Consider the following 27,686-nt stretch of genomic DNA (forward strand, 5'->3'; position numbering starts at 1 on the left):
GATCTGATCCGTTGGTTGTGGAATCGTTTAGCTCTGTCTATAGCATGTTGCTTCCGCTGTTTAGCATGCATGTCGTCCTGAGTTATAGCTTCACCAGGTTGGCACCTCATTTTTAGGTACACCTGGTGCTGCTCCTGGCATGCTCTTCTACACTCCTCATTGAACCAGGGTTGATCCCCTTGCTTGTTGGTAATGGTAGAGTGAGGAATATGCCGGGCCATTACCTGAGGTTACAGATTGTGCTGGAATACAATTCTGCTGCTGCTGATGGCCCACAGCGCCTCATGGATGCCCAGTTTTGAGCTGCTCGATCTGTTCTGAATCTATCCCATTTAGCATGGTGGTAGTGCCACACAACACGTTGGATGGTGTCCTCAGTGTGAAGAAGGGACTTCATCTCCACGAGGACTGTGCGGTGGTCACTCCTACCAATACTGTCATGGACAGATGCGTTTGCGACAGGTAGATTGGTGAGGACGAGGCCAAGTAGGTTTTTCCCTCATGTTGGTTCGCTCACCACCTGCCGCAGGCCCAGTCTAGCAGCTATGTCCTTCAGGACTCGGCCAGCTCGGTCAGTCGTGGTGCTACCGAGCCACTCTTGGTGATGGACATTGAAGTCCCCCACCCAGAGTACATTCTGTGCCCCTGCTACCCTCAGAGCTTTCTCCAAGTGGTGTTCAACATGGAGTTGTCCTTGTTGACCTCTGGAGGCAGTCTAGCCCTGGCACAGGCCTGCTACACCCCCAACACATCTTTAAAGGAAGAGTGTCTTCATCAGAAATGCTTGTCAAACTTTTATTGAGAGGAACAAGAAAAGGTAGGGAAAATCCCTGTAGGCCATCCCTCCCGTACCCCAACACCTCCCATCCAAGCCCATCCCTCCCGTACCCCAACACCTCCCATCCAAACCCATCCCTCCCGTACCCCAACACCTCCCATCCAAGCCCATCCCTCCTGTACCCCAACACCTCCCATCCAAGCCCATCCCACCCACTCTCTGTACAGTATATTCCCAACTCTCTGTATATCACTCTCTCTCTCACTGTGTATATCACTGACTCTGTTTCTCTTTGTATATTGCTCTCTCTTTGTGTATATCCCTGTCTCTCTCTCTCTCTCTCTGTATATCCCTCGCTCTCTGTGTATATCCTTATCTTTCTCTCTGTATATATGTGCATATTACCTGGAATTACACAGAATCTACAGCACAGAAACAGGCCATTCAGCCCAACGAGTCCATGTTTATGCTCCACACGAGCCTCCTCCCTCCCTACTTCATCTCACCCTATCAGCATATCCTTCTATTCCTTTCTCCCTCGTGTGTTTATCCAGCTTCCCCTTGAATGTATCTATGCTAGTCGCCTCAACTGCTCCTTGTGGGAGTGAGTTCCACATTCTCACCACTCTCTGGGTACAGAAGTTTCTCCTGAAATCTCCGTCACTCTCTGCCCACATCCCCGTCACTCTTTCTGTGTATACCTGTCTCTTTCTCTCTCTGTATACCTGTCTCTCTGTATATATCACTGTCTCTCTCTCTATATATACTCCTGTCTCTGTGTGTATCTCTATCTATCTCTTTCTGTATATCCCGGACTCTCTCTCTCTCTCTGTGTGTACATCCCTATCTCTTTCTCTCTCGGTATATCCCTGTCTCTGTCTCTCGATATATCCCTGTCTCTGTCTCTCTCGGTATATCCCTCTCTCTCTCTCTCTCTCTCTCTCTCGGTATATCCCTGTCTCTCTCTCGGTATATCCCTGTCTCTCTCTCTCTCTCGGTATATCCCTGTCTCTCTCTCTCTCTCGGTATATCCCTGTCTCTCTCTCGGTATATCCCTGTCTCTCTCTCGGTATATCCCTGTCTCTCTCTCTCTCTCGGTATATCCCTGTCTCTCTCTCTTTCTCTCTCTCTCTCTCGGTATATCCCTGTCTCTCTCTCTCTTTTGGTATATCCCTGTCTCTCTCTCTTTCTCTCTCTCTCTCTCGGTATATCCCTGTCTCTCTCTCTCTTTTGGTATATCCCTGTCTCTCTCTCTCTCTCTCCCTCCCTCTCTCTCTCTCGGTATATCCCTGTCTCTCTCTCTCTCTCTCTCTCGGTATATCCCTGTCTCTCTCTCTCTCTCTCCCTCCCTCTCTCTCTCGGTATATCCCTGTCTCTCTCTCTCTCTCTCTCTCTCTCGGTATATCCCTGTCTCTCTCTCTCTCTCGGTATATCCCTGTCTCTCTCTCTCTCGGTATATCCCTGTCTCTCTCTCTCTCTCTCGGTATATCCCTGTCTCTCTCTCTCTCTCGGTATATCCCTGTCTCTCTCTCTCTCTCTCTCGGTATATCCCTGTCTCTCTCTCTCTCTCTCTCTCGGTATATCCCTGTCTCTCTCTCTCTCTCGGTATATCCCTGTCTCTCTCTCTCTCTCTCTCGGTATATCCCTGTCTCTCTCTCTCTCTCGGTATATCCCTGTCTCTCTCTCTCTCTCGGTATATCCCTGTCTCTCTCTCTCTCTCTCTCGGTATATCCCTGTCTCTCTCTCTCTCGGTATATCCCTGTCTCTCTCTCTCTCTCTCTCGGTATATCCCTGTCTCTCTCTCTCTCTCTCGGTATATCCCTGTCTCTCTCTCTCTCTCTCTCTCTTTCTCTCTCTCGGTATATCCCTCGCTCTATCTCTCTGTATATCCCTGTCTCTCTCTCTCTCTCTGTATATCCCTCTCTCTCTCTCTGTATATATCCCTCTCTCTCTCTCTGTGAATACCCTTGAATCTCTATGTTCTCATCTACATGCTGCCCCTCGGCGACATCATTCGAAAACACGCTTCAGATTCCACATGTACGCTGACAACACCCAGCTCTACCTCACCACCACCTCCCTCCACCCCTCCACTGTCTCTCATTTGTCACGCTGCTTGTCCGACATCCACTACTGGATGAGCAAAAATTTCCTCCAACTAAATATTGGGAAGACCGAAGCCATTGTCTTTGGGCCAAGAAGAATAGTAAGACTGAGGATTGGGAGAGTTTTAGAAACCAGCAAAGAATGACCAAAAATGATAATAAACTAGCAAGAAATATAAAAACAGATTGTAAGAGCTTCTATAAGTATGTAAAAAGGAAGAGAGTAGTGAAAGTAAACGTTGGTCCCCTAGAGGCTGAGACAGGAGAAATTATAATGGGGAATAATGAAATGGCAGAGACGTTAAACAAATATTTTGTATCTGTCTTCACAGTCGAAGACACAAAAAACATACCGGAAATAGTGGGGAACCAAGGGTCTAATGAGAGTGAGGAACTTAAAGTAATTATTATCAGTAAAGAAAAAGTACTTGAGAAACTAATGGGACTAAAAGCTGATAAATCCCCTGGACCTGACGACCTACATCCGAGGGTTCTAAAAGAGGTGGCTGCAGAGATAGTGGATGCATTGATTGTGATCTTCCAAAATTCCCGAGATTCTAGAACGGTCTCTGTGGATTGGAGGGTAGCAAATGTAACCCCGCTATTCAAGAAAGGAGGGAGAGAGAAAACAGGGAACTAAAGACCAGTTAGCCTGACATCAGTAGTAGGGAAAATGCTGGAATCCATTATTAAGGAAGTGGTAACAGGGCACTTAGAAAATCATAATATGATCAGACAGAGTTAACATGGTTTTATGAAAGGGAAATCGTGATTGACAAATTTATTAGAGTTTTTTGAGGATGTAACTAGCAGGGTAGATAAAGGGGAACCAGTGGATGTAATATATTTGGATTTTCAAAAGGCAATCGATAAGGTGCCACATAAAAGATTGTTACACAAGGTAAGGGCTCATGGGATTAAGGGTAATATATTAGCATGGATTGAGGATTGGTTAACGGACAGAAAACAGAGAGTAGGGATAAACGGGCCATTCTCAGGTTGGCAGGCTGTAACTAGTGGGGTGCCGCAAGGATCAGTGCTTGGGCCTCAGCTGTTTACAATCTATATTAATGACTTAGATGAAGGGACCGAGTGTAATGTATCCAAGTTTGCTGATGATACATAGCTAGGTGGGAAAGTAAACTGTGAGGAGGACACAAAGAGTCTGAAAAGGGATATAGGCAGGTTAAGTGAGTGGGTGAGAAGGTGGCAGATGGAGTATAATGTGGGGAAATGTGAGGTTATTCACTTTGGTAGGAAGAATAGAAAAACAGAATATTTTTAAATGATGAGAAACTATTAAATATTGATGTTCAGAGAGATTTGGGTGTCCTTGTACAAGAAACACAAAAAGTTAACATGCAGGTACAGCAAGTAATTAGGAAGGCGAATGGTATGTTGGCCTTTATAGCAAGGGGATTGGAGTACAAGAGTAAGGAAGTCTTACTACAGTTGTACAGGGCTTTGGTGAGACCTCACCTGGAGTACTGTGTACAGTTTTGGTCTCCTTATCTAAGGAAGGATATACTCGCCTTAGAGGCGGTGCAACGAAGGTTCACTAGATTAATTCCTGGGATGAGAGGGTTGTCCTATGAGGAGAGATTGAGTAGAATGGGCCTATACTCTCTGGAGTTTAGAAGAATGAGAGGTGATCTCATTGAAACATATAATATTCGTACAGGGTTTGACAGGGTAGATGCTGAGAGATTGTTTCCCCTGGCTGGAGAGTCTAGAACTAGGGGGCATAGTCTCAGGATAAGGGGTCGGCCATTTAATACTGAGATGAGGAGGAATTTCTTCACTCAGAGGGTTGTGAATCACTGGAATTCTCTACCCCAGAGGGCGGTGGATGCTCAGTCGTTGAGAATATTCAAGACTGAGATTGATAGATTTTTGGACTCTGAGGGAATCAAGGGATATGGGGATTGGGCAGGAAAGTGGAGTTGAGGTGGAAGATCAGCCATGATCTGATTGAATGGCGGATCAGGATCGAGGGACCATATGGCCTACTCCTGCTCCTATTTCTTATGTTCTTATGACCCCGTCACAAACTCCGTTCCCTCGCCACTGAAACCATCCCTCCCCCCGGCCACTGTCTGAGGCTGAACCAGACCGTTAGCAACCTATTTGACCCTGAGATAAGTTTCCGACCACATATCCGCTCCATCACCAAGACCTTCTACTTCCACCTCTGTAACATCGCCCGTCTCCGCCCCTGCCTCAGCTCATCTGCTGCTGAAACCCTCCTCCGTGCCTTTGTTACCCCCAGACTGGACTATTCCAATGCTCTCCTGGCCGGCCTCCCATCTTCCACCCTCCATAAACTTCAGCTCATCCAAAACTCTGCTGCCCGTATCCTAACTCGCACCAAGTCCTGTTCACCCATCACCCCCTGTGCTCGCTGACCTACATTGGCTCCCGGTCCAGGAACGCCTCGATTTTAAAATTCTTATCTTTGTTTTCAAATCCCTCCATGGCCTCGCCCCTCCCTATCTCTGTAACCTCCTCCAGCCCCACAACCCTCCGAGATCTCTGCGCTCCTCCAATTCTGGCTTTTTGCCCATCCCCGATTTTAATCGCTCCACCATTGGCGGCCGTGCTTTCAGCTGCCTGAGCCCTGAGCTCTGGAATTCCCTCCCTAAACCTCTCCCCCCCTCTCTCTCTCCTTTAAGACGCTTCTTAAAACCTCCCTCTTTGACCAAGCTTTTGGTCACCTGTCCTAATATCTCATGTGCCTCGGTGTCAAATTTTGTTTGATAATTGCTCCAGTGAAGCGTCTTGGGACGTTTTACTACGTTAAAAGCGTGATATAAATGGGGGTTGTTGTTGTATATTCCAGTCTCTCTCTCTCTCCTTCTTGCTTCCTCCATCCCCCTCTCTGCCTCCCCCTCCCTCTCCCTACCTGTGAGGATGGAAAGTCTCCTCATGGCGGGGAACGGGTGGTTCCCGGACGTGTCCAGGATGTCGAGTTGGTAGACGTCGCCGTGGATGTTGTAAACTTTGCGGTGGAAGTCCTCGATGGTGGGAGTGTACTGCTCCTCGAACCTACTGTTGAGGAAGCGAGAGACAACACAGGATTTGCCCACCTTGGAGGCCCCCAGGATCACCATCCTGTAGGAGTTCTTGGCTGGCACATTCAGCGAGGCTGGGGTGGAATGGAAAGTCTTCATCATCGCCCTCACCTAGACAACGGAGAGCTCCACGTTAGAGAAGCAGAGTTACAAGGTACAACTGAAGGGTCTGAGGGCAGACTGGTGAGCTGCAACACGCCGCTTAAAGGACTGATTTCATCTGTTTATGGGGCATGACCGTGACCCCTTTCCTCCTGAACGGAGCCTTGATGGTTGGATGGGTAAATGGAGTGCTGGAGTCCCAGAGCCCCATAACTGACCCCAACCAGGCTTAATATAAATGCTCCAATTGGTCTCCAATTCGGAGGGAATCTCCTCCTGGTTCCCCCCCCCGACTCCACCATCGACGCCCCCCGCCCCGCCATCCACCCCTCCCCCGCCATCCACCCCCCCGCCCCGCCATCCACCCCTCCCCCGCCATCCACCCCCCCGCCCCGCCATCCCCCCCGCCCCGCCATCCACCCCTCCCCCCGCCCCGCCATCCGCCCCTCCCCCGCCCCCGCCATCCGCCCCTCCCCCGCCCCTCCCCCGCCCCGCCATCCGCCCCTCCCCCGCCCCGCCATCCACCCCACCCGCTCTGCCATCCACCCCCCCGCCCCTCCATCCATCCCTCCCTCCCTCCCCACTCCGCCATCCACCCCCCTCCGCTTCCGTCCAATAATCAGGTGCAGAGCAGCTGTTTCCCACGGGACTGAGCCCCACATGAGTCAGTGCCTCGAGGGGAGGGGAGGGGAAGGCAGGGCAGGAGAGGGGGAGAGGAGAGGAGGGGAAGAAGAGGAGGGGAGGGGAAGGGAGGGGAGGGGAGGGGAGGGGAGGGGAGGAGAGAGAGGAGACCATTGGACAGGGTGTCTGAGAATCAGCACTCTATTGAGGGGTGTGGGTGGATATGGAGAGTGGGGCAATGACTGGAATGGAGAGCAGAGAATAGTCCCTGACTTGGGCCCGTCCAGGCACTGAGCTCGCTCCCAATACACCTCCAATTCTGTCGTTTCAGATTCTCAGACTAAGGAACCAGCAACTCCAATTGGGTGCCATTTCATCAACTAATTAATACAATGGAACTACTGACCAAACCTTCACTCCACTGACACCTGCGGACAGCCCCAGGCTCCTGCTCTCCTCTCCTCAGCTCCCACTCTATCGTTCTCTCTCTTGTGATTATTCAGGTGTAGCAGTCACCATCTCACCAGGAACCAGTGTCACAGCTTGGAGAAGGATGGAGGGATAGAGAGATTGGTACAGAGAGGGACAGGATGGAGGGATAGAGAGACTGGGACAGAGAGGGACAGGATGGAGGGATAGAGAGATTGGGACAGAGAGGGACGGGATGGAGGGATAGAGAGACTGGGACAGAGAGGGACAGGATGGAGGGATAGAGAGACTGGGACAGAGAGGGACGGGATGGAGGGATAGAGAGACTGGGACAGAGAGGGACAGGATGGAGGGATAGAGAGACTGGGACAGAGAGGGACGGGATGGAGGGATAGAGAGACTGGGACAGAGAGGGACAGGATGGAGGGATAGAGAGACTGGTACAGAGAGGGACAGGATGGAGGGATAGAGAGACTGGGACAGAGAGGGACGGGATGGAGGGATAGAGAGACTGGGACAGAGAGGGACAGGATGGAGGGATAGAGAGACTGGTACAGAGAGGGACAGGATGGAGGGATAGAGAGACTGGGACAGAGAGGGACAGGATGGATCTAAATCACAGCACCATACCAAGCAAGAAATGCGACTTGAGACTCTTGTAATAAATGACTCTCTGACCCCTATGAGAAATGACCCTCGACCTAAATAAAGAATGATCCTCGTGACCTCCCCATAAGCAATCGGTCTTGTGATTCCAATAAGAAACCACCCTTTGTGACCCCTGGGAGCCCCATGACCTCCGTAAGCAAAGAGTTTTCAGCAATTCAGAAAGTATTGAGCAGAAACTCAATACTTGAAGAATCGACCAACGAGTCCTTCCTCCCACAGAGGTGAATCTGATTGTCCAACAGGTGGTGGCCATGTGGGCTATCATTTCAGCTCTGATGCACAGCCCACAATCCATATCCACGACTGCCAGCCCCTGATGAAATCACCAGAACGGTCCCACATCACAAGTTCCATCTGCAGATGGTGACAGGAGGTTACAAGGAGAGTCCATGACATCAGGAAGGTAATGATCCAAAATCACAAGGTGGAGACTATCAAGGTGGTGACACCTGAACAATGTTGTGGAATTTGTCCTGGATAGTCTGGAGGGGGGTCAGAGAGCTGGAATGAGCGTATCTCCCAGTGACAATGGTAAGTGTCCTACTCCTTATCTTCTACTTTCTCAAGCACCAGATAAGAGGTGCAGTCGATGGTAAGAGTCCACTTGCTTTCTATTCAGTATTATTTGCCTGCACTAGGAAGACAATAACAATACACACCACACCACAAGGACCAGGGCCAGGACCAGGACCGTCTGCACCTCTACGGCCCGGTGAGTCATCAGAACAGGAGGCACTCACTGAACCCAGAGGAGGGAGAAGTCGAACAGTGGGTGGACAATCAGAGGTTGCACAGTCCCAGATCGGAGGCCAATCAGAAGGCGCAGTAGGTCCACAGATCAGGGTTCCGTTAAAGGTGGTGGATCAGCAGCATGGGGTCAGTTTTAGTCACTATTCACACTGTATAGAAAGAGGGGCTGGAGATTAATAGTCTAAGGATTGTCGTAAAAACCCATCTGGTTCACTAATGTCCTTTAGGGAAGGAAACCTGCCGTCCTTACCCGGTCTGGCCTATAGGTGACTCCAGACCCACAGCAATGTGGTTGATTCTAAATTGCCCTCTGAAATGGCCCAGCAAGCCACTCAGTTGTAAAATCTCGCTAAAAAAAGTCATAAGAATAAAACCGGACGGACCACCCGGCATCAGACCACTAGGCACCGGACACGACAAAGGCAAACCACCAAGCCCAGTCGACCCTGCAAAGTCCTCCTCACTAACATCTGGGGACTTGTGCCAAAATTGAGAGAGCTGTCCCACAGACTAGTCAAGCAACAGCCTGACCTAGCCATACTCACAGAAACATACCTTTCAGCCAACGTCCCAGACTCTTCCATCACCATCCCTGGGTATGTCCTGTCCCACTGGCAGGACAGACCCACCAGAGGTGGCGGTACAGTGATATACAGTCAGGAGGGAGTGGCCCTGGGAGTCCTCAACATTGACTCTGGACCCCATGAAATCTCACGGCATCAGGTCAAACATGGGCAAGGAAACCTCCTGCTGATTACCACCTACCGTCCTCCCTCAGCTGATGAATCAGTCCTCCTCCATGTTGAGCACCACTTGGAGGAAGCACTGAGGGTAGCAAGGGCACAGAATGGACTCTGGGTGGGGGACTTCAATGTCCATCACCAAGAGTGGCTCGGTAGCACCACGACTGACCGAGCTGGCCGAGTCCTGAAGGACATAGCTGCGAGACTGGGCCTGCGGCAGGTGGTGAGCGAACCAACACGAGGGAAAATCTTACTTGACCTCGTCCTCACCAATCTACCTGTCGCAAACGCATCTGTCCATGACAGTATTGGTAGGAGTGACCACCGCACAGTCCTCGTGGAGATGAAGTCCCGTCTTCGCACTGAGGACACCATCCAACGTGTTGTGTGGCACTACCACCGTGCTAAATGGGATAGATTCAGAACAGATCTAGCAGCTCAAAACTGGGCATCCATGAGGTGCTGTGGGCCATCAGCAGCAGCAGAATTGTATTCCAGCACAATCTGTAACCTCATGGCCCGGCATATTCCTCACTCTACCATTACCAACAAGCCAGGGGATCAACCCTGATTCAATGAGGAGTGTAGAAGAGCATGCCAGGAGCAGCACCAGGCGTACCTAAAAATGAGATGCCAACCTGGTGAAGCTACAACTCAGGACTACATGCATGTTAAACAGCGGAAGCAACATGCTATAGACAGAGCTAAGCGATTCCACAACCAACGGATCAGATCAAAGCTCTGCAGTCCTGCCACATCCAGTCGTGAATGGTGGTGGACAATTAAACAACTAACGGGAGGAGGAGGCTCTGCAAACATCCCCATCTTCAATGCTGGCGGAGTCCAGCACGTGAGTGCAAAAGACAAGGCTGAAGCGTTTGCAACCATCTTCAGCCAGAAGTGCTGAGTGGATGATCCATCTCAGCCTCCTCCCGATATCCCCACCATCACAGAAGCCAGTCTTCAGCCAATTCGATTCACTCCACGTGATATCAAGAAACAGCTGAGTGCACTGGATACAGCAAAGGCTATGGGCCCCGACAACATCCCGGCTGTAGTGCTGAAGACTTGTGCTCCAGAACTAGCTGCGTCTCTAGCCAAACTGTTCCAGTACAGCTACAACACTGGCATCTACCCGACAATGTGGAAAATTGCCCAGGTATGTCCTGTCCACAAAAAGCAGGACAAATCCAATCTGGCCAATTACCGCCCCATCAGTCTACTCTCAATCATCAGCAAAGTGATGGAAGGTGTCGTCGACAGTGCTATCAAGCGGCACTTACTCACCAATAACCTGCTCACCGATGCTCAGTTTGGGTTCCGCCAGGACCACTCGGCTCCAGACCTCATTACAGCCTTGGTCCAAACATGGACAAAAGAGCTTAATTCCAGAGGTGAGGTGAGAGTGACTGCCCTTGACATCAAGGCAGCATTTGACCGAGTGTGGCACCAAGGAGCCCTAGTAAAATTGAAGTCAATGGGAATCAGGGGGAAAACTCTCCAGTGGTTGTTGGAGGCCAATCATCTCAGCCGCACGACATTGCAGGAGTTCCTCAGGGCAGTGTCCTAGGCCCAACCATCTTCAACTGCTTCATCAATGACCTTCCCTCCATCATAAGGTCAGAAATGGGGATGTTCGCTGATGACTGCACAGTGTTCAGTTCCATTCGCAACCCCTCAGATAATGAAGCAGTCCGAGCCCGCATGCAGCAAGACCTGGACAACATCCAGGCTTGGGCTGATAAGTGGCAAGTAACATTCGCACCAGACAAGTGCCAGGCAATGACCATCTCCAACAAGAGAGAGTCTAACCACCTCCCCTTGACATTCAACGGCATTACCATCGCCGAATCCCCCACCATCAACATCCTGGGGGTTACCATTGAACAGAAACTTAACTGGACCAGCTACATAAATACTGTGGCTACGAGAGCAGGTCAGAGGCTGGGTATTCTGCGGCGAGTGACTCACCTCCTGACTCCCCAAATCCCTTTTCACCATCTACAAGGCACAAGTCAGGAGTGTGATGGAATACTCTCCACTTGCTTGGATGAGTGCAGCTCCAACAACACTCAAGAAGCTCGACACCATCCAGGACAAAGCAGCCCGTTTGATTGGCACCCCATCCACCACCCTAAACATTCACTCCCTTCACCACCGGCGCACTGTGGCTGCAGTGTGCACCATCCACAGGATGCACTGCAGCAACTTGCCAAGGCTTCTTCGACAGCACCTCCCAAACCCGCGACCTCTACCACCTAGAAGGACAAGGGCAGCAGGCACATGGGAACAACACCACCTGCACGTTCCCCTCCAAGTCACACACCATCCCGACTTGGAAATATATCGCCGTTCCTTCATCATCGCTGGGTCAAAATCCTGGAACTCCCTTCCTAACAGCACTGTGGGAGAACCGTCACCACACGGACTGCAGCGGTTCAAGAAGGCGGCTCACCACCACCTTCTCAAGGGCAATTAATGATGGGCAATAAATGCCGGCCTTGCCAGAGTGGGGGGAATGGGACCTATTTGATAGCTCCTTTGAAGAGCCGGCACAGGCACAATGGGCCGAATGGCCTCCTTCTGTGCTGTAAGATTCTATGGCGGAAATTTTAACCTAACCTGCCTTGCGGAAACCCAATGGGATCAGGTGGAACGCTGTATTTACACCCTGGCCGATATTTACTTCAATGGAGAGTGACGTTGGGCAGGATGTTGCACCTGATCCTGTCAGTTTCCCGCCAGGCGAGTTAGGTTAAAATTGGCCCCATCTGATTCTATGACACAAAGTCCACTGACCACGAAAGCCTGTAGTTGGAGCTAAATAGTCTTGGAGAAAATACCACCAGTTATAAGGGAGGGTTCTGCTCACCTTGTAAATACACAATGTTCTGCTCTCAGCTGTTCTGCTGTCAGCAGATGTCAATGGCCAATTATCAGGACACCACAAAGACATGACTTTAGAACCCATGCCAAGAGCCTGTCCCTGAGGTCATGCCACTCTGTTCACCATCCTGCTGTAGCTACAAGGACGGTTCCTCCATGGTAACTATTCGAGGCACTCCTCACCCTGATACCTTCACCATCAGTGCCCCTCTCCCCCTTCACCAATTCCCTCGGAACAATCTAAAGGCCCACAGACGGACAACTCACTTCCACCAATGGCACTGCTACCAGGCAGGCAGCACAAGCCATTCTAAGATCACGTTTAAACCCAGCCCAACATTCTGAACCAGCGACACTCGGAACTTCAAAACAACCAGGACAAGTGCGGAGCTCTGGAAAATATTAATAAACAATTCTGGGGCATTGGTCACAGATAGTCTTAGATCTGGTGCACATGTGATGTTGAATTGCTAACCTGGTCTGTCCCTTTAAGGCCACTGCTCAGGAATCCCTTGTGAGGAATGATATATCTGAATAAACACTCAAATTGGTGTGGTAATAATCAGCTGCTTTTACTTCCAGCACCCTCTCCAATCTTCAGTCAAACAATAACTGGAACATCACAGGAGAGACCTTGGAGGACAATTGCCACAAAGTGCTTACTCCCATCAGGGGGCCCTCTAGAGTTGAGTGAACAATATGCAAGTACCAGACGTATCAGGGAGGTGGTCCAACAATGTTCTGAGGTTAATCAGAGTTTAATTGGAATTTTGTGAGGGAAGTTTGCAAATGTCCAACTCCAGGTCAATCTCCAAACTTCCCTCACCAACAGAGAGTAACCAGCAATTCCCCTCAGCTTTCAATGACACTGTCTCTTCTCTTCTTAAAATACTTTTGTCACTTTGAACTGTGACATTTGGGGCTCGATTTTGGGATCGCGTTTCCGGCGGGTTCCCAGCGGGGCGGCCCCGAAAATCCTGATATCCGGTCACGTGACCGGATTGCGACGAAATCCCGGCCACTTCCGGGTACCGCGCTGACGTGCGGGGCTGCGCGCGCAAGCCCCGCTGGTGGGAATCCCGCAGGCAATTAAAGCCAGCGGGGTTCCACTTGAGAGCACTTAACTTGCTCGTTGTGGTCAGTTAATAAGCTGAATCAGCTGTCAAAAGAGGAAGTGTGGGATTTTAGGTTCAAGGCAGTCAGTTTCCCACACTGGGGGAAACAGTCCCTCCTCAACCAGGCGTGTTGCAGCCAGCAGCCTGTGGCAGGTGCCAAGGTGCGCTCCACGGGGGAGAGCCCTCACCCACGCAGGAGGCCACCGCGTCACATAGGGCAACCCCTGCCCCCCACCACCCCCCGCCAAGCCAGAGGACAGACCAACACGAAACCGCAGCCCCAGTCCGAGGACCCACCCACCTACCCTGCACAACCCCTCACACCAACACCTGCCAGATGGGTGGTGTGTTGACATCGTCGGAGGACGAACAGGATGACCAGCCCCAGCAGCCTCGCAGTCCACGCCGTCCGCCTCGGAGAGGTGGGGCCCCCCAACACGGTGCTGCGGCACACCCACCTGCACAGCAGGAGGGAGGGCAACCGCAGAGAGAGATGCGTCGCAGGAGGAACTACCCTCCGCACAGGGTGTACAGAGCGAGGCTCAGCTTCATGGACCTCTCCGAGGAGCAGTGCATACGGAGGCTCAGAGTCAATCGGCAGGTAGTCGCCGACATCTGCAGCCTCCTTAACGACGAGCTGCTCCCTGATGGACCAAGCAGCATCTTCTTACCTGTCGCCGTCAAAGTCACCACTGCCCTCAACTTCTTCGCATCCGGTTCCTTCCAGGGTGCCACAGGGGACATCACCGGGGTCTGTCAGTCCTCTGCACACAAGTGCATAAGGCAGGTCACCGATGGGTTGTTCCGCAGGGCCTCGCACTACATCAACTTCGCCATGGACGAGCGCAGCCAGATGGAGAGGGCGGTTGGATTCCATGCCATGGCCGGCTTCCCACGGGTGCAGGGTGTAATCGACTGCACCCACATCGCAATACGGGCACCTCCGCATGAGCCAGGGCTGTTCATCAACAGGAAGGGGTATCACTCCATGAACGCCCAGCTCATCTGTGACCACCGCCAGAGATTCCTACACGTGTGCGCCAGATACCCCGGCAGCTGCCACGATGCCTTCGTCCTCAGGGAGTCCGCCGTCCCGCCCATCCTGCAGGCACCCAACGCCGGCAACGGCTGGCTCCTCGGCGACAAGGGGTATCCCCTCCACACGTGGCTCATGACACCTCTGAGGAACCCCATCACCGAGCCGGAGCGTCGGTACAATGACAGCCACACTGCTACCAGGTCTACAATTGAGCAGACCATAGGGCTTCTCAAGATGCGCTTCAGGTGCCTTGATCGTTCTGGGGGAGCGCTGCAATACACACCATTCAGAGTGGGACGAATCATAGTTGTCTGCTGTGCCCTGCACAACATGGCCCAACAGAGAGGGGTGCCGCTGGAGGAGGCCCCATCCACACCCGCCACCCACATTGAGGAAGGCGAGGGCGAGGAGGAGGAGGAGGAGGAGGAGGAGGAGGCGGAGGAGGAGGAGGTGGAGGAGGAGGACGCGCCAGAGGATGTTGGACGACCCATGCGCCGAGCCGCGACTCACCGGGATGGTCGCCGGGCCAGGGACGCACTCATACGTCAACGGTTCTCCTAGAGTCAGACACTGCGAGGCGCTCGCATCTCCTCACCTGCACATGCGAGCGGCCATACCAGCCCCCTCCACTGAAGAGTGTTGCCAGTAATCCTGCACCCACAGCAGTGTGCCCAATGGGTGGCAGGAGGTGTTCGCCGTCATGATGGCCTCCACGGAACGCACCTATTGCACAAGCCGCGGAAGAATGGACGAGAGGTGGCAGGAGTGGTGAGAATAGACTATTTAATATCTCCAATGTGACATTATATAAGAAAAATGTACAAATTAATAGACACCCTGGTGTATTCCCTTTGTGATTATAAGGCCTTTGGAATTCTTCTCCGGGAACCCCTACGTGGTGCTACCCCTGTGGCTCCAGCAGAGGTAGTGGCAGGTTGCTCGTCTTCTTGCCTTGACCGGGTAGATGCTTTTGGCGGATGGCCCCTGGGTTTCGGTGCCCGTGAGGGCACCTCCACAGACTGCTCCTCCTGCACCGGGGCAGGGGCAGACTCGGCCACCTGGAGAGGAGGCACCATTGCGGGTACTGGTTGAGAGGTGGGCGACAGGTGGGACGTGGGGGCGCCTTGAGAAGCGTCCCCGCTTCCATGTCCCCGGTCACCATCATCCCTCTCTTGGCCTCGGCCCACATCACCCCTTCCACCCTGCTGGACGGCAGTTTGGATGGCATGTGTGAGGCCTTGCAAGGCCACCCCTAGTGTATCCGTCAGCCTGTTGATGGCGTCGGAATGTTGCTCACCCTGAATCCGTACAGACGTTGTCAGGGCCTGCATGGACTCGATCTGGAGCTGTGCGTGACGCTCGAGGGAGGCCAGCCTGTCCTCCACCGCAGACAGTCCCGCACCTACCCGCGACACTGTGTCGCCGGTACCCTCCTGTGCCTGCGCCACCAATGCCCACATGCAGGAGGTGGACTCCTCCATCGCCTGCGCTATTGTGGACAATGCGCGCGGCACCTCTGCCAGTACCTCAGCAATTAGCTGGTGGCCCTCGACGACTCTCCTTTTCACTGGTGGCCCCCTGGGTTCAGCATCTGGGTCCGGCTGAGCAGAGCCTGGAGATGAGTGCTCCCTCCGTCGCGGACCCTCCGCGGCTGCCCCTGCCACCAGGGTCTGCTCATGCTCACTCGTGTGCGGTGACTCACCAAGTGCTACCCCAACTAGTTGGCGAGGGGGACCCACCGAGGTGCGTGTCTCTGCGCTGGTGGATGGTTGGCTCTGATGTGACGATGCTCCCTCAGAGACCGCCATGTCTTCTGAGGAATCGCCCTCCTCGATCGCTTCACACACAGACGGACCTGCAAGAGAACAGAGGGCACTTTGAGGCATGTGGACCAACTTGACAGTGCGCCTGATGGCAGGTGATGAGACGGTAACTCGCGATCATGGGTGTTGAGTGTCAGCTTTCCCTTACCGGCCGTTTCGGCAGCGACACACTCGCCATCGGCCACCGACAGGCAATGTCGCGTGCGGGCGAGGTCGAGTGCCTCCACCTTGGCGTCGGTGAGCTCCACCACTTGCGGCGGCCCACCTCCGGTGCGTGCCCTTTCACGATCGTTCTTGCTTCTCTTCTCCTGTGAAGGCAAAACACAGATGTGTGAGTGGGTATTGCATCGTGAGACGCATCGAGCATCGGTGTGGTTGGGTTGAGCGTGGCGCGGAACGGATGGGAGGAAGCGTGGGCCACGTGCCCATCCCATTGCATGGGGATTGGGGTGTGTGGTAGTGTTCGGGTGGGGTCAGGGACGGTGGGTACTTGCGTGCACGGCGAGGATGGTGAATGAGTGGCTGTGAGGATTGCTGATGGAGCGCAGTGGTGGCTGTGCAGGAGGGGTTGTGATCTGCTTGGCGTGATGGTGGGGACGGGATGTGGGAGGGTGCGTTGGTGTACTCACCTTGCCAGACCTAGTCAGGTCATTGAAGCGCTTGCAGCACTGCTCCCAAGTCCTTGGGGTGTTGCCCCTGCTGCTCACCTCCGCCGCCACCTCTGCCCATGCCTTCCTGGTTGCGGTGGCAGGGAACTTGCGTCCATCTTCTGGGAAGAGTGTTTCCCTCCTCCTCCTCACGCCCTCCAGCATCAGCTGCAGTGCCAGATCTGAAAAACGGGGCGCAGCCTTTCCCCTTGGCTGAGCCATCGTCTCAAACCTCTTGATTGCAGCAGGAGGGGCTTTGGGAGACTGCCCCTTTAACTGGAGCTCCTACATCGCGTCGACGGTACTGCGCATGCGCAGCCGGCCGGCACGCAGCTGGGGAGCGGAGAACCCGGAAGCAGGGCTTAATCGGTCCAATTATCCCGCGATCGCGTGGGGGACGCACACGATTAGCCGTCCGCGTTTTCGACGCTCCCGGAGGACCACCCGCTGGGAACCCGCAGGCCTGCTAAATTCGAGCCCTTGGAGTGTGAGATCTGAATTTCGACGGCTGAAGTGTGACATTTCTATTTTTAGATGATACAGTAATGATAGTGTGTTTTAAACAAAGTCTTCAAGGTGTCAAAATAGGAAGCAGGGTAAATAATGAAGAATGCAATCATGTTCTGAAGGAAGTAAAAACTCAGCGTCCTATTTGACCCTGAGATAAGTTTCCGACCACATATCCGCTCCATCACCGAGACCGTCTACTTCCACCTCCGTAACATCGCCCGTCTCCGCCCCTGCCTCAGCTCATCTGCTGCTGAAACCCTCATCCGTGCCTTTGTTACCTCCAGACTGGACTATTCCAATGCTCTCCTGTCCGGCCTCCCATCTTCCACCCTCCATAAACTCCAGCTCATCCAAAACTCTCCTGCTCGTATCCTAACTCGCACCAAGTCCCGTTCACCCATCACCCCCTGTGCTCACTGACCTACATTGGTTCCCGGTCTGGGAACGCATCGATTTTAAAATTCTCATCCTTGTTTTCAAATCCCTCCATGGCCTCGCCCCCTCCCTATCTCCGTAACCTCCTCCAGCCCTACAACCCTCCGAGATCTCTGCGCTCCTCCAATTCTGGTCTCTTGTACATCCCCGATTTTAATCGCTCCACCATTGGTGGCCGTGCCTTCAGCTGCCTGGGCCCTAAACTCTGGAATTCTCTCCCTAAACCTCTCCCTCTCTCTCCTCCTTTAAGACGCTCCTTAAAACCTCCCTCTTTGACCAAGGTTTTGTTCACCTGTCCTAATATCTCCTTATGTGGCTCGGTGTCAATTTTTGTTTGATGATCGCTCCTGTGAAGCACCTTGGGACGTTTTACTACATTAAAGGCTCTGTATAAATGGGGGTTGTTGTTGCTGTTGAAATGGCTGTGATATTAACGGTCAAACAATTATTGCTGTTGAATGTAATAATTCTGTCTGGTATTTTAAACTGGTCAACACCTCGATTGAATAATTAATTCAAATATCCAGAGCTAATATCACAAACACTATTTTTAGATCACCTGGGTAATTGGGCCAATAGGTGGCAGATGCAATTCAATGTGATAGGCGTACAATAATTAATATGGGAGTGAGGACTCAAAAGAGAGATTGTTTGTTAAGTAGAACACGGGGCCAGCACTGAGTAATATAAAGGTCCAGGGGTTAAGCTGAATAAATCTATGCCATCAACAGCTCATTAAAACAACGGACAAATGAAACACTGGGTTGCAGAGGTCCTGGGCGTCAGGGGCTGAAACCACGAGGAATGATTGAGGAAGTTGGATTTGTTTCCATTCGAAAAGGAGACTTGGTGATGACCTGATTGAAATCTTCAAGAATATGAAGGGAATTGACAAATTGTTCGCTACATTAGTTCAAATACCAGGGGGCACAATTCAGATTAGGAAACAGAATAAAAGAAGTCAGATTTTAAAAAATCATGAAAAGTGTGAGAGGGTGAAGGAACACAATACCACGCAGATCGATTGAAATTGACAGTGTAAGAGGCTTCAAACAGCAACTGGATGCTAAAAAAAATATTCTTAAATAAATCACACCGCTATCAAAAAAAACACAACATTCTAAAATAAACCACAACATTCTAAAATAAACCACAACATTCTAAAATAAACCACAACATTCTAAAATAAACCACAACATTCTAAAACAAACCACAACATTCTAAAATAAACCACAACATTCTAAAATAAACCACAACATTCTAAAATAAACCACAACATTCTAAAATAAACCACACCTTTCTTGAATAAACCACAACATTCTAAAATAAACCACAACATTCTAAAATAAACCACAACATTCTAAAATAAACCACAACATTCTGAAATAAACCACAACATTCTAAAACAAACCACAACATTCTAAAACAAACCACAACATTCTAAAATAAACCACAACATTCTAAAATAAACCACAACATTCTAAAATAAACCACAACATTCTAAAACAAACCACAACATTCTAAAATAAACCACAACATTCTAAAATAAACCACACCTTTCTTGAATAAACCACAACATTCTAAAATAAACCACAACATTCTAAAATAAACCACAACATTCTAAAACAAACCACAACATTCTAAAATAAACCACAACATTCTAAAATAAACCACACCTTTCTTGAATAAACCACAACATTCTAAAATAAACCACAACATTCTAAAATAAACCACAACATTCTAAAACAAACCACAACATTCTAAAATAAACCACAACATTCTAAAATAAACCACAACATTCTAAAATAAACCACAACATTCTAAAATAAACCACACCTTTCTTGAATAAACCACAACATTCTAAAATAAACCACAACATTCTAAAATAAACCACAACATTCTAAAATAAACCACACCATTCTGAAATAAACCACAACATTCTAAAACAAACCACAACATTCTAAAACAAACCACAACATTCTAAAATAAACCACAACATTCTAAAATAAACCACAACATTCTAAAATAAACCACAACATTCTAAAACAAACCACAACATTCTAAAATAAACCACAACATTCTAAAATAAACCACAACATTCTAAAATAAACCACAACATTCTAAAACAAACCACAACATTCTAAAATAAACCACAACATTCGAAAACAAACCACAACATTCTAAAATAAACCACAACATTCTAAAATAAACCACAACATTCTAAAATAAACCACAACATTCTAAAATAAACCACAACATTCTAAAACAAACCACAACATTCTAAAATAAACCACAACATTCTAAAATAAACCACACCTTTCTTGAATAAACCACAACATTCTAAAATAAACCACAACATTCTAAAATAAACCACAACATTCTAAAACAAACCACAACATTCTAAAATAAACCACAACATTCTAAAACAAACCACAACATTCTAAAATAAACCACAACATTCGAAAACAAACCACAACATTCTAAAATAAACCACAACATTCTAAAATAAACCACAACATTCTAAAATAAACCACAACATTCTAAAATAAACCACAACATTCTAAAACAAACCACAACATTCTAAAACAAACCACAACATTCTAAAATAAACCACAACATTCTAAAATAAACCACAACATTCTAAAATAAACCACAACATTCTAAAACAAACCACAACATTCTAAAATAAACCACAACATTCTAAAATAAACCACAACATTCTAAAACAAACCACAACATTCTAAAATAAACCACAACATTCGAAAACAAACCACAACATTCTAAAATAAACCACAACATTCTAAAATAAACCACAACATTCTAAAATAAACCACAACATTCTAAAACAAACCACAACATTCTAAAATAAACCACAACATTCTAAAATAAACCACACCTTTCTTGAATAAACCACAACATTCTAAAATAAACCACAACATTCTAAAATAAACCACAACATTCTAAAACAAACCACAACATTCTAAAATAAACCACAACATTCTAAAATAAACCACACCTTTCTTGAATAAACCACAACATTCTAAAATAAACCACAACATTCTAAAATAAACCACAACATTCTAAAACAAACCACAACATTCTAAAATAAACCACAACATTCTAAAATAAACCACAACATTCTAAAATAAACCACAACATTCTAAAATAAACCACACCTTTCTTGAATAAACCACAACATTCTAAAATAAACCACAACATTCTAAAATAAACCACAACATTCTAAAATAAACCACAACATTCTGAAATAAACCACAACATTCTAAAATAAACCACAACATTCTAAAATAAACCACAACATTCTTGAATAAACCACAACATTCTAAAATAAACCACAACATTCTAAAATAAACCACAACATTCTAAAACAAACCACAACATTCTAAAATAAACCACAACATTCTAAAATAAACCACAACATTCTAAAACAAACCACAACATTCTAAAATAAACCACAACATTCTAAAATAAACCACAACATTCTAAAACAAACCACAACATTCTAAAATAAACCACAACATTCTAAAATAAACCACAACATTCTAAAATAAACCACAACATTCTAAAATAAACCACACCTTTCTTGAATAAACCACAACATTCTAAAATAAACCACAACATTCTAAAATAAACCACAACATTCTAAAATAAACCACAACATTCTGAAATAAACCACAACATTCTAAAATAAACCACAACATTCTAAAATAAACCACAACATTCTTGAATAAACCACAACATTCTAAAATAAACCACAACATTCTAAAACAAACCACAACATTCTAAAATAAACCACAACATTCTAAAATAAACCACACCTTTCTTGAATAAACCACAACATTCTAAAATAAACCACAACATTCTAAAATAAACCACAACATTCTAAAATAAACCACAACATTCTAAAATAAACCACAACATTCTTGAATAAACCACAACATTCTAAAATAAACCACACCTTTCTTGAATAAACCACTACATTCTAAAATAAACCACAACATTCTTGAATAAACCACAACATTCTAAAATAAACCACAACATTCTAAAATAAACCACAACATTCTAAAATAAACCACAACATTCTTGAATAAACCACAACATTCTAAAATAAACCACAACATTCTAAAATAAACCACACCTTTCTTGAATAAACCACAACATTCTAAAATAAACCACAACATTCTTGAATAAACCACAACATTCTAAAATAAACCACAACATTCTAAAATAAACCACAACATTCTAAAATAAACCACAACATTCTTGAATAAACCACAACATTCTAAAATAAACCACAACATTCTAAAATAAACCACAACATTCTAAAATAAACCACAACATTCTAAAATAAACCACAACATTCTTGAATAAACCACAACATTCTAAAATAAACCACAACATTCTTGAATAAACCACAACATTCTAAAATAAACCACAACATTCTTGAATAAACCACAACATTCTAAAATAAACCACAACATTCTAAAATAAACCACAACATTCTAAAATAAACCACAACATTCTTGAATAAACCACAACATTCTAAAATAAACCACACCTTTCTTGAATAAACCACAACATTCTAAAATAAACCACAACATTCTGAAATAAACCACAACATTCTAAAATAAACCACAACATTCTAAAATAAACCACAACATTCTTGAATAAACCACAACATTCTAAAATAAACCACACCTTTCTTGAATAAACCACAACATTCTAAAATAAACCACAACATTCTTGAATAAACCACAACATTCTAAAATAAACCACAACATTCTAAAATAAACCACAACATTCTTGAATAAACCACAACATTCTAAAATAAACCACAACATTCTAAAATAAACCACAACATTCTAAAATAAACCACAACATTCTAAAATAAACCACAACATTCTTGAATAAACCACAACATTCTAAAATGAACCACAACATTCTTGAATAAACCACAACATTCTAAAATAAACCACAACATTCTAAAATAAACCACAACATTCTAAAATAAACCACAACATTCTAAAATAAACCACAACATTCTTGAATAAACCACAACATTCTAAAATAAACCACAACATTCTTGAATAAACCACAACATTCTAAAATAAACCACAACATTCTAAAATAAACCACAACATTCTAAAATAAACCACAACATTCTTGAATAAACCACAACATTCTAAAATAAACCACAACATTCTAAAATAAACCACAACATTCTAAAATAAACCACAACATTCTAAAATAAACCACAACATTCTAAAATAAACCACAACATTCTTGAATAAACCACAACATTCTAAAATAAACCACACCTTTCTTGAATAAACCACAACATTCTAAAATAAACCACAACATTCTTGAATAAACCACAACATTCTAAAATAAACCACAACATTCTTGAATAAACCACAACATTCTAAAATAAACCACAACATTCTAAAATAAACCACAACATTCTAAAATAAACCACAACATTCTTGAATAAACCACAACATTCTAAAATAAACCACAACATTCTTGAATAAACCACAACATTCTAAAATAAACCACAACATTCTAAAATAAACCACAACATTCTAAAATAAACCACAACATTCTAAAATAAACCACAACATTCTAAAATAAACCACAACATTCTTGAATAAACCACAACATTCTAAAATAAACCACACCTTTCTTGAATAAACCACAACATTCTAAAATAAACCACAACATTCTTGAATAAACCACAACATTCTAAAATAAACCACAACATTCTAAAATAAACCACAACATTCTAAAATAAACCACAACATTCTAAAATAAACCACAACATTCTAAAATAAACCACAACATTCTTGAATAAACCACAACATTCTAAAATAAACCACACCTTTCTTGAATAAACCACAACATTCTAAAATAAACCACAACATTCTTGAATAAACCACAACATTCTAAAATAAACCACAACATTCTTGAATAAACCACAACATTCTAAAATAAACCACAACATTCTAAAATAAACCACAACATTCTAAAATAAACCACAACATTCTTGAATAAACCACAACATTCTAAAATAAACCACAACATTCTTGAATAAACCACAACATTCTAAAATAAACCACAACATTCTAAAATAAACCACAACATTCTAAAATAAACCACAACATTCTTGAATAAACCACAACATTCTAAAATAAACCACACCTTTCTTGAATAAACCACAACATTCTAAAATAAACCACAACATTCTTGAATAAACCACAACATTCTAAAATAAACCACAACATTCTAAAATAAACCACAACATTCTAAAATAAACCACAACATTCTAAAATAAACCACAACATTCTTGAATAAACCACAACATTCTAAAATAAACCACACCTTTCTTGAATAAACCACAACATTCTAAAATAAACCACAACATTCTTGAATAAACCACAACATTCTAAAATAAACCACAACATTCTAAAATAAACCACAACATTCTAAAATAAACCACAACATTCTAAAATAAACCACAACATTCTTGAATAAACCACAACATTCTAAAATAAACCACAACATTCTAAAATAAACCACAACATTCTAAAATAAACCACAACATTCTTGAATAAACCACAACATTCTAAAATAAACCACAACATTCTAAAATAAACCACAACATTCTTGAATAAACCACAACATTCTAAAATAAACCACAACATTCTAAAATAAACCACAACATTCTAAAATAAACCACAACATTCTTGAATAAACCACAACATTCTAAAATAAACCACAACATTCTAAAATAAACCACAACATTCTAAAATAAACCACAACATTCTTGAATAAACCACAACATTCTAAAATAAACCACAACATTCTAAAATAAACCACAACATTCTAAAATAAACCACAACATTCTTGAATAAACCACAACATTCTAAAATAAACCACAACATTCTAAAATAAACCACAACATTCTTGAATAAACCACAACATTCTAAAATAAACCACAACATTCTAAAATAAACCACAACATTCTAAAATAAACCACAACATTCTAAAATAAACCACAACATTCTTGAATAAACCACAACATTCTAAAATAAACCACAACATTCTAAAATAAACCACAACATTCTTGAATAAACCACAACATTCTAAAATAAACCACAACATTCTAAAATAAACCACAACATTCTAAAATAAACCACAACATTCTAAAATAAACCACAACATTCTTGAATAAACCACAACATTCTAAAATAAACCACAACATTCTAAAATAAACCACAACATTCTAAAATAAACCACAACATTCTTGAATAAACCACAACATTCTAAAATAAACCACAACATTCTAAAATAAACCACAACATTCTAAAATAAACCACAACATTCTTGAATAAACCACAACATTCTAAAATAAACCACAACATTCTAAAATAAACCACAACATTCTTGAATAAACCACAACATTCTAAAATAAACCACAACATTCTAAAATAAACCACAACATTCTAAAATAAACCACAACATTCTAAAATAAACCACAACATTCTTGAATAAACCACAACATTCTAAAATAAACCACAACATTCTAAAATAAACCACAACATTCTAAAATAAACCACAACATTCTTGAATAAACCACAACATTCTAAAATAAACCACAACATTCTAAAATAAACCACAACATTCTAAAATAAACCACAACATTCTTGAATAAACCACAATATTCTAAAATAAACCACAACATTCTAAAATAAACCACAACATTCTTGAATAAACCACAACATTCTAAAATAAACCACAACATTCTAAAATAAACCACAACATTCTAAAATAAACCACAACATTCTAAAATAAACCACAACATTCTTGAATAAACCACAACATTCTAAAATAAACCACAACATTCTAAAATAAACCACAACATTCTTGAATAAACCACAACATTCTAAAATAAACCACAACATTCTAAAATAAACCACAACATTCTAAAATAAACCACAACATTCTAAAATAAACCACAACATTCTTGAATAAACCACAACATTCTAAAATAAACCACAACATTCTAAAATAAACCACAACATTCTTGAATAAACCACAACATTCTAAAATAAACCACAACATTCTAAAATAAACCACAACATTCTTGAATAAACCACAACATTCTAAAATAAACCACAACATTCTAAAATAAACCACAACATTCTTGAATAAACCACAACATTCTAAAATAAACCACAACATTCTAAAATAAACCACAACATTCTAAAATAAACCACAACATTCTAAAATAAACCACAACATTCTTGAATAAACCACAACATTCTAAAATAAACCACAACATTCTAAAATAAACCACAACATTCTAAAATAAACCACAACATTCTTGAATAAACCACAACATTCTAAAATAAACCACAACATTCTAAAATAAACCACAACATTCTAAAATAAACCACAACATTCTTGAATAAACCACAACATTCTAAAATAAACCACAACATTCTAAAATAAACCACAACATTCTTGAATAAACCACAACATTCTAAAATAAACCACAACATTCTAAAATAAACCACAACATTCTAAAATAAACCACAACATTCTAAAATAAACCACAACATTCTTGAATAAACCACAACATTCTAAAATAAACCACAACATTCTAAAATAAACCACAACATTCTAAAATAAACCACAACATTCTTGAATAAACCACAACATTCTAAAATAAACCACAACATTCTAAAATAAACCACAACATTCTAAAATAAACCACAACATTCTTGAATAAACCACAATATTCTAAAATAAACCACAACATTCTAAAATAAACCACAACATTCTTGAATAAACCACAACATTCTAAAATAAACCACAACATTCTAAAATAAACCACAACATTCTAAAATAAACCACAACATTCTAAAATAAACCACAACATTCTTGAATAAACCACAACATTCTAAAATAAACCACAACATTCTAAAATAAACCACAACATTCTTGAATAAACCACAACATTCTAAAATAAACCACAACATTCTAAAATAAACCACAACATTCTAAAATAAACCACAACATTCTAAAATAAACCACAACATTCTTGAATAAACCACAACATTCTAAAATAAACCACAACATTCTAAAATAAACCACAACATTCTTGAATAAACCACAACATTCTAAAATAAACCACAACATTCTAAAATAAACCACAACATTCTAAAATAAACCACAACATTCTTGAATAAACCACAACATTCTAAAATAAACCACAACATTCTAAAATAAACCACAACATTCTTGAATAAACCACAACATTCTAAAATAAACCACAACATTCTAAAATAAACCACAACATTCTAAAATAAACCACAACATTCTAAAATAAACCACAACATTCTTGAATAAACCACAACATTCTAAAATAAACCACAACATTCTAAAATAAACCACAACATTCTAAAATAAACCACAACATTCTAAAATAAACCACAACATTCTTGAATAAACCACAACATTCTAAAATAAACCACAACATTCTAAAATAAACCACAACATTCTAAAATAAACCACAACATTCTTGAATAAACCACAACATTCTAAAATAAACCACAACATTCTAAAATAAACCACAACATTCTAAAATAAACCACAACATTCTAAAATAAACCACAACATTCTAAAATAAACCACAACATTCTTGAATAAACCACAACATTCTAAAATAAACCACAACATTCTAAAATAAACCACAACATTCTAAAATAAACCACACCTTTCTTGAATAAACCACAACATTCTAAAATAAACCACAACATTCTAAAATAAACCACAACATTCTAAAATAAACCACACCTTTCTTGAATAAACCACAACATTCTAAAATAAACCACAACATTCTAAAATAAACCACAACATTCTAAAATAAACCACAACATTCTA

General features: G+C 44.1%; 1 protein-coding gene across 1 annotated transcript in view; it reads right to left on the reverse strand.

Moving 5' to 3' along the window:
* The window catches only part of LOC137305396 (GTP-binding protein Rhes-like), a 45,747-nt gene that overhangs the window by 11,258 nt on the left and 6,803 nt on the right, over positions 1 to 27,686 (reverse strand). Inside the window, exon 2 of the mRNA XM_067974228.1 lies at positions 5,786 to 6,065. Within this exon, the coding sequence (XP_067830329.1) occupies positions 5,786 to 6,056 (271 nt within the window). The 5' untranslated portion in view covers positions 6,057 to 6,065. The remainder of the gene's footprint in view (positions 1 to 5,785; positions 6,066 to 27,686) is intronic.

This window comes from Heptranchias perlo, chromosome 40 (genome assembly GCF_035084215.1).
Source record: "Heptranchias perlo isolate sHepPer1 chromosome 40, sHepPer1.hap1, whole genome shotgun sequence".
NCBI lineage: Eukaryota > Metazoa > Chordata > Chondrichthyes > Hexanchiformes > Hexanchidae > Heptranchias > Heptranchias perlo.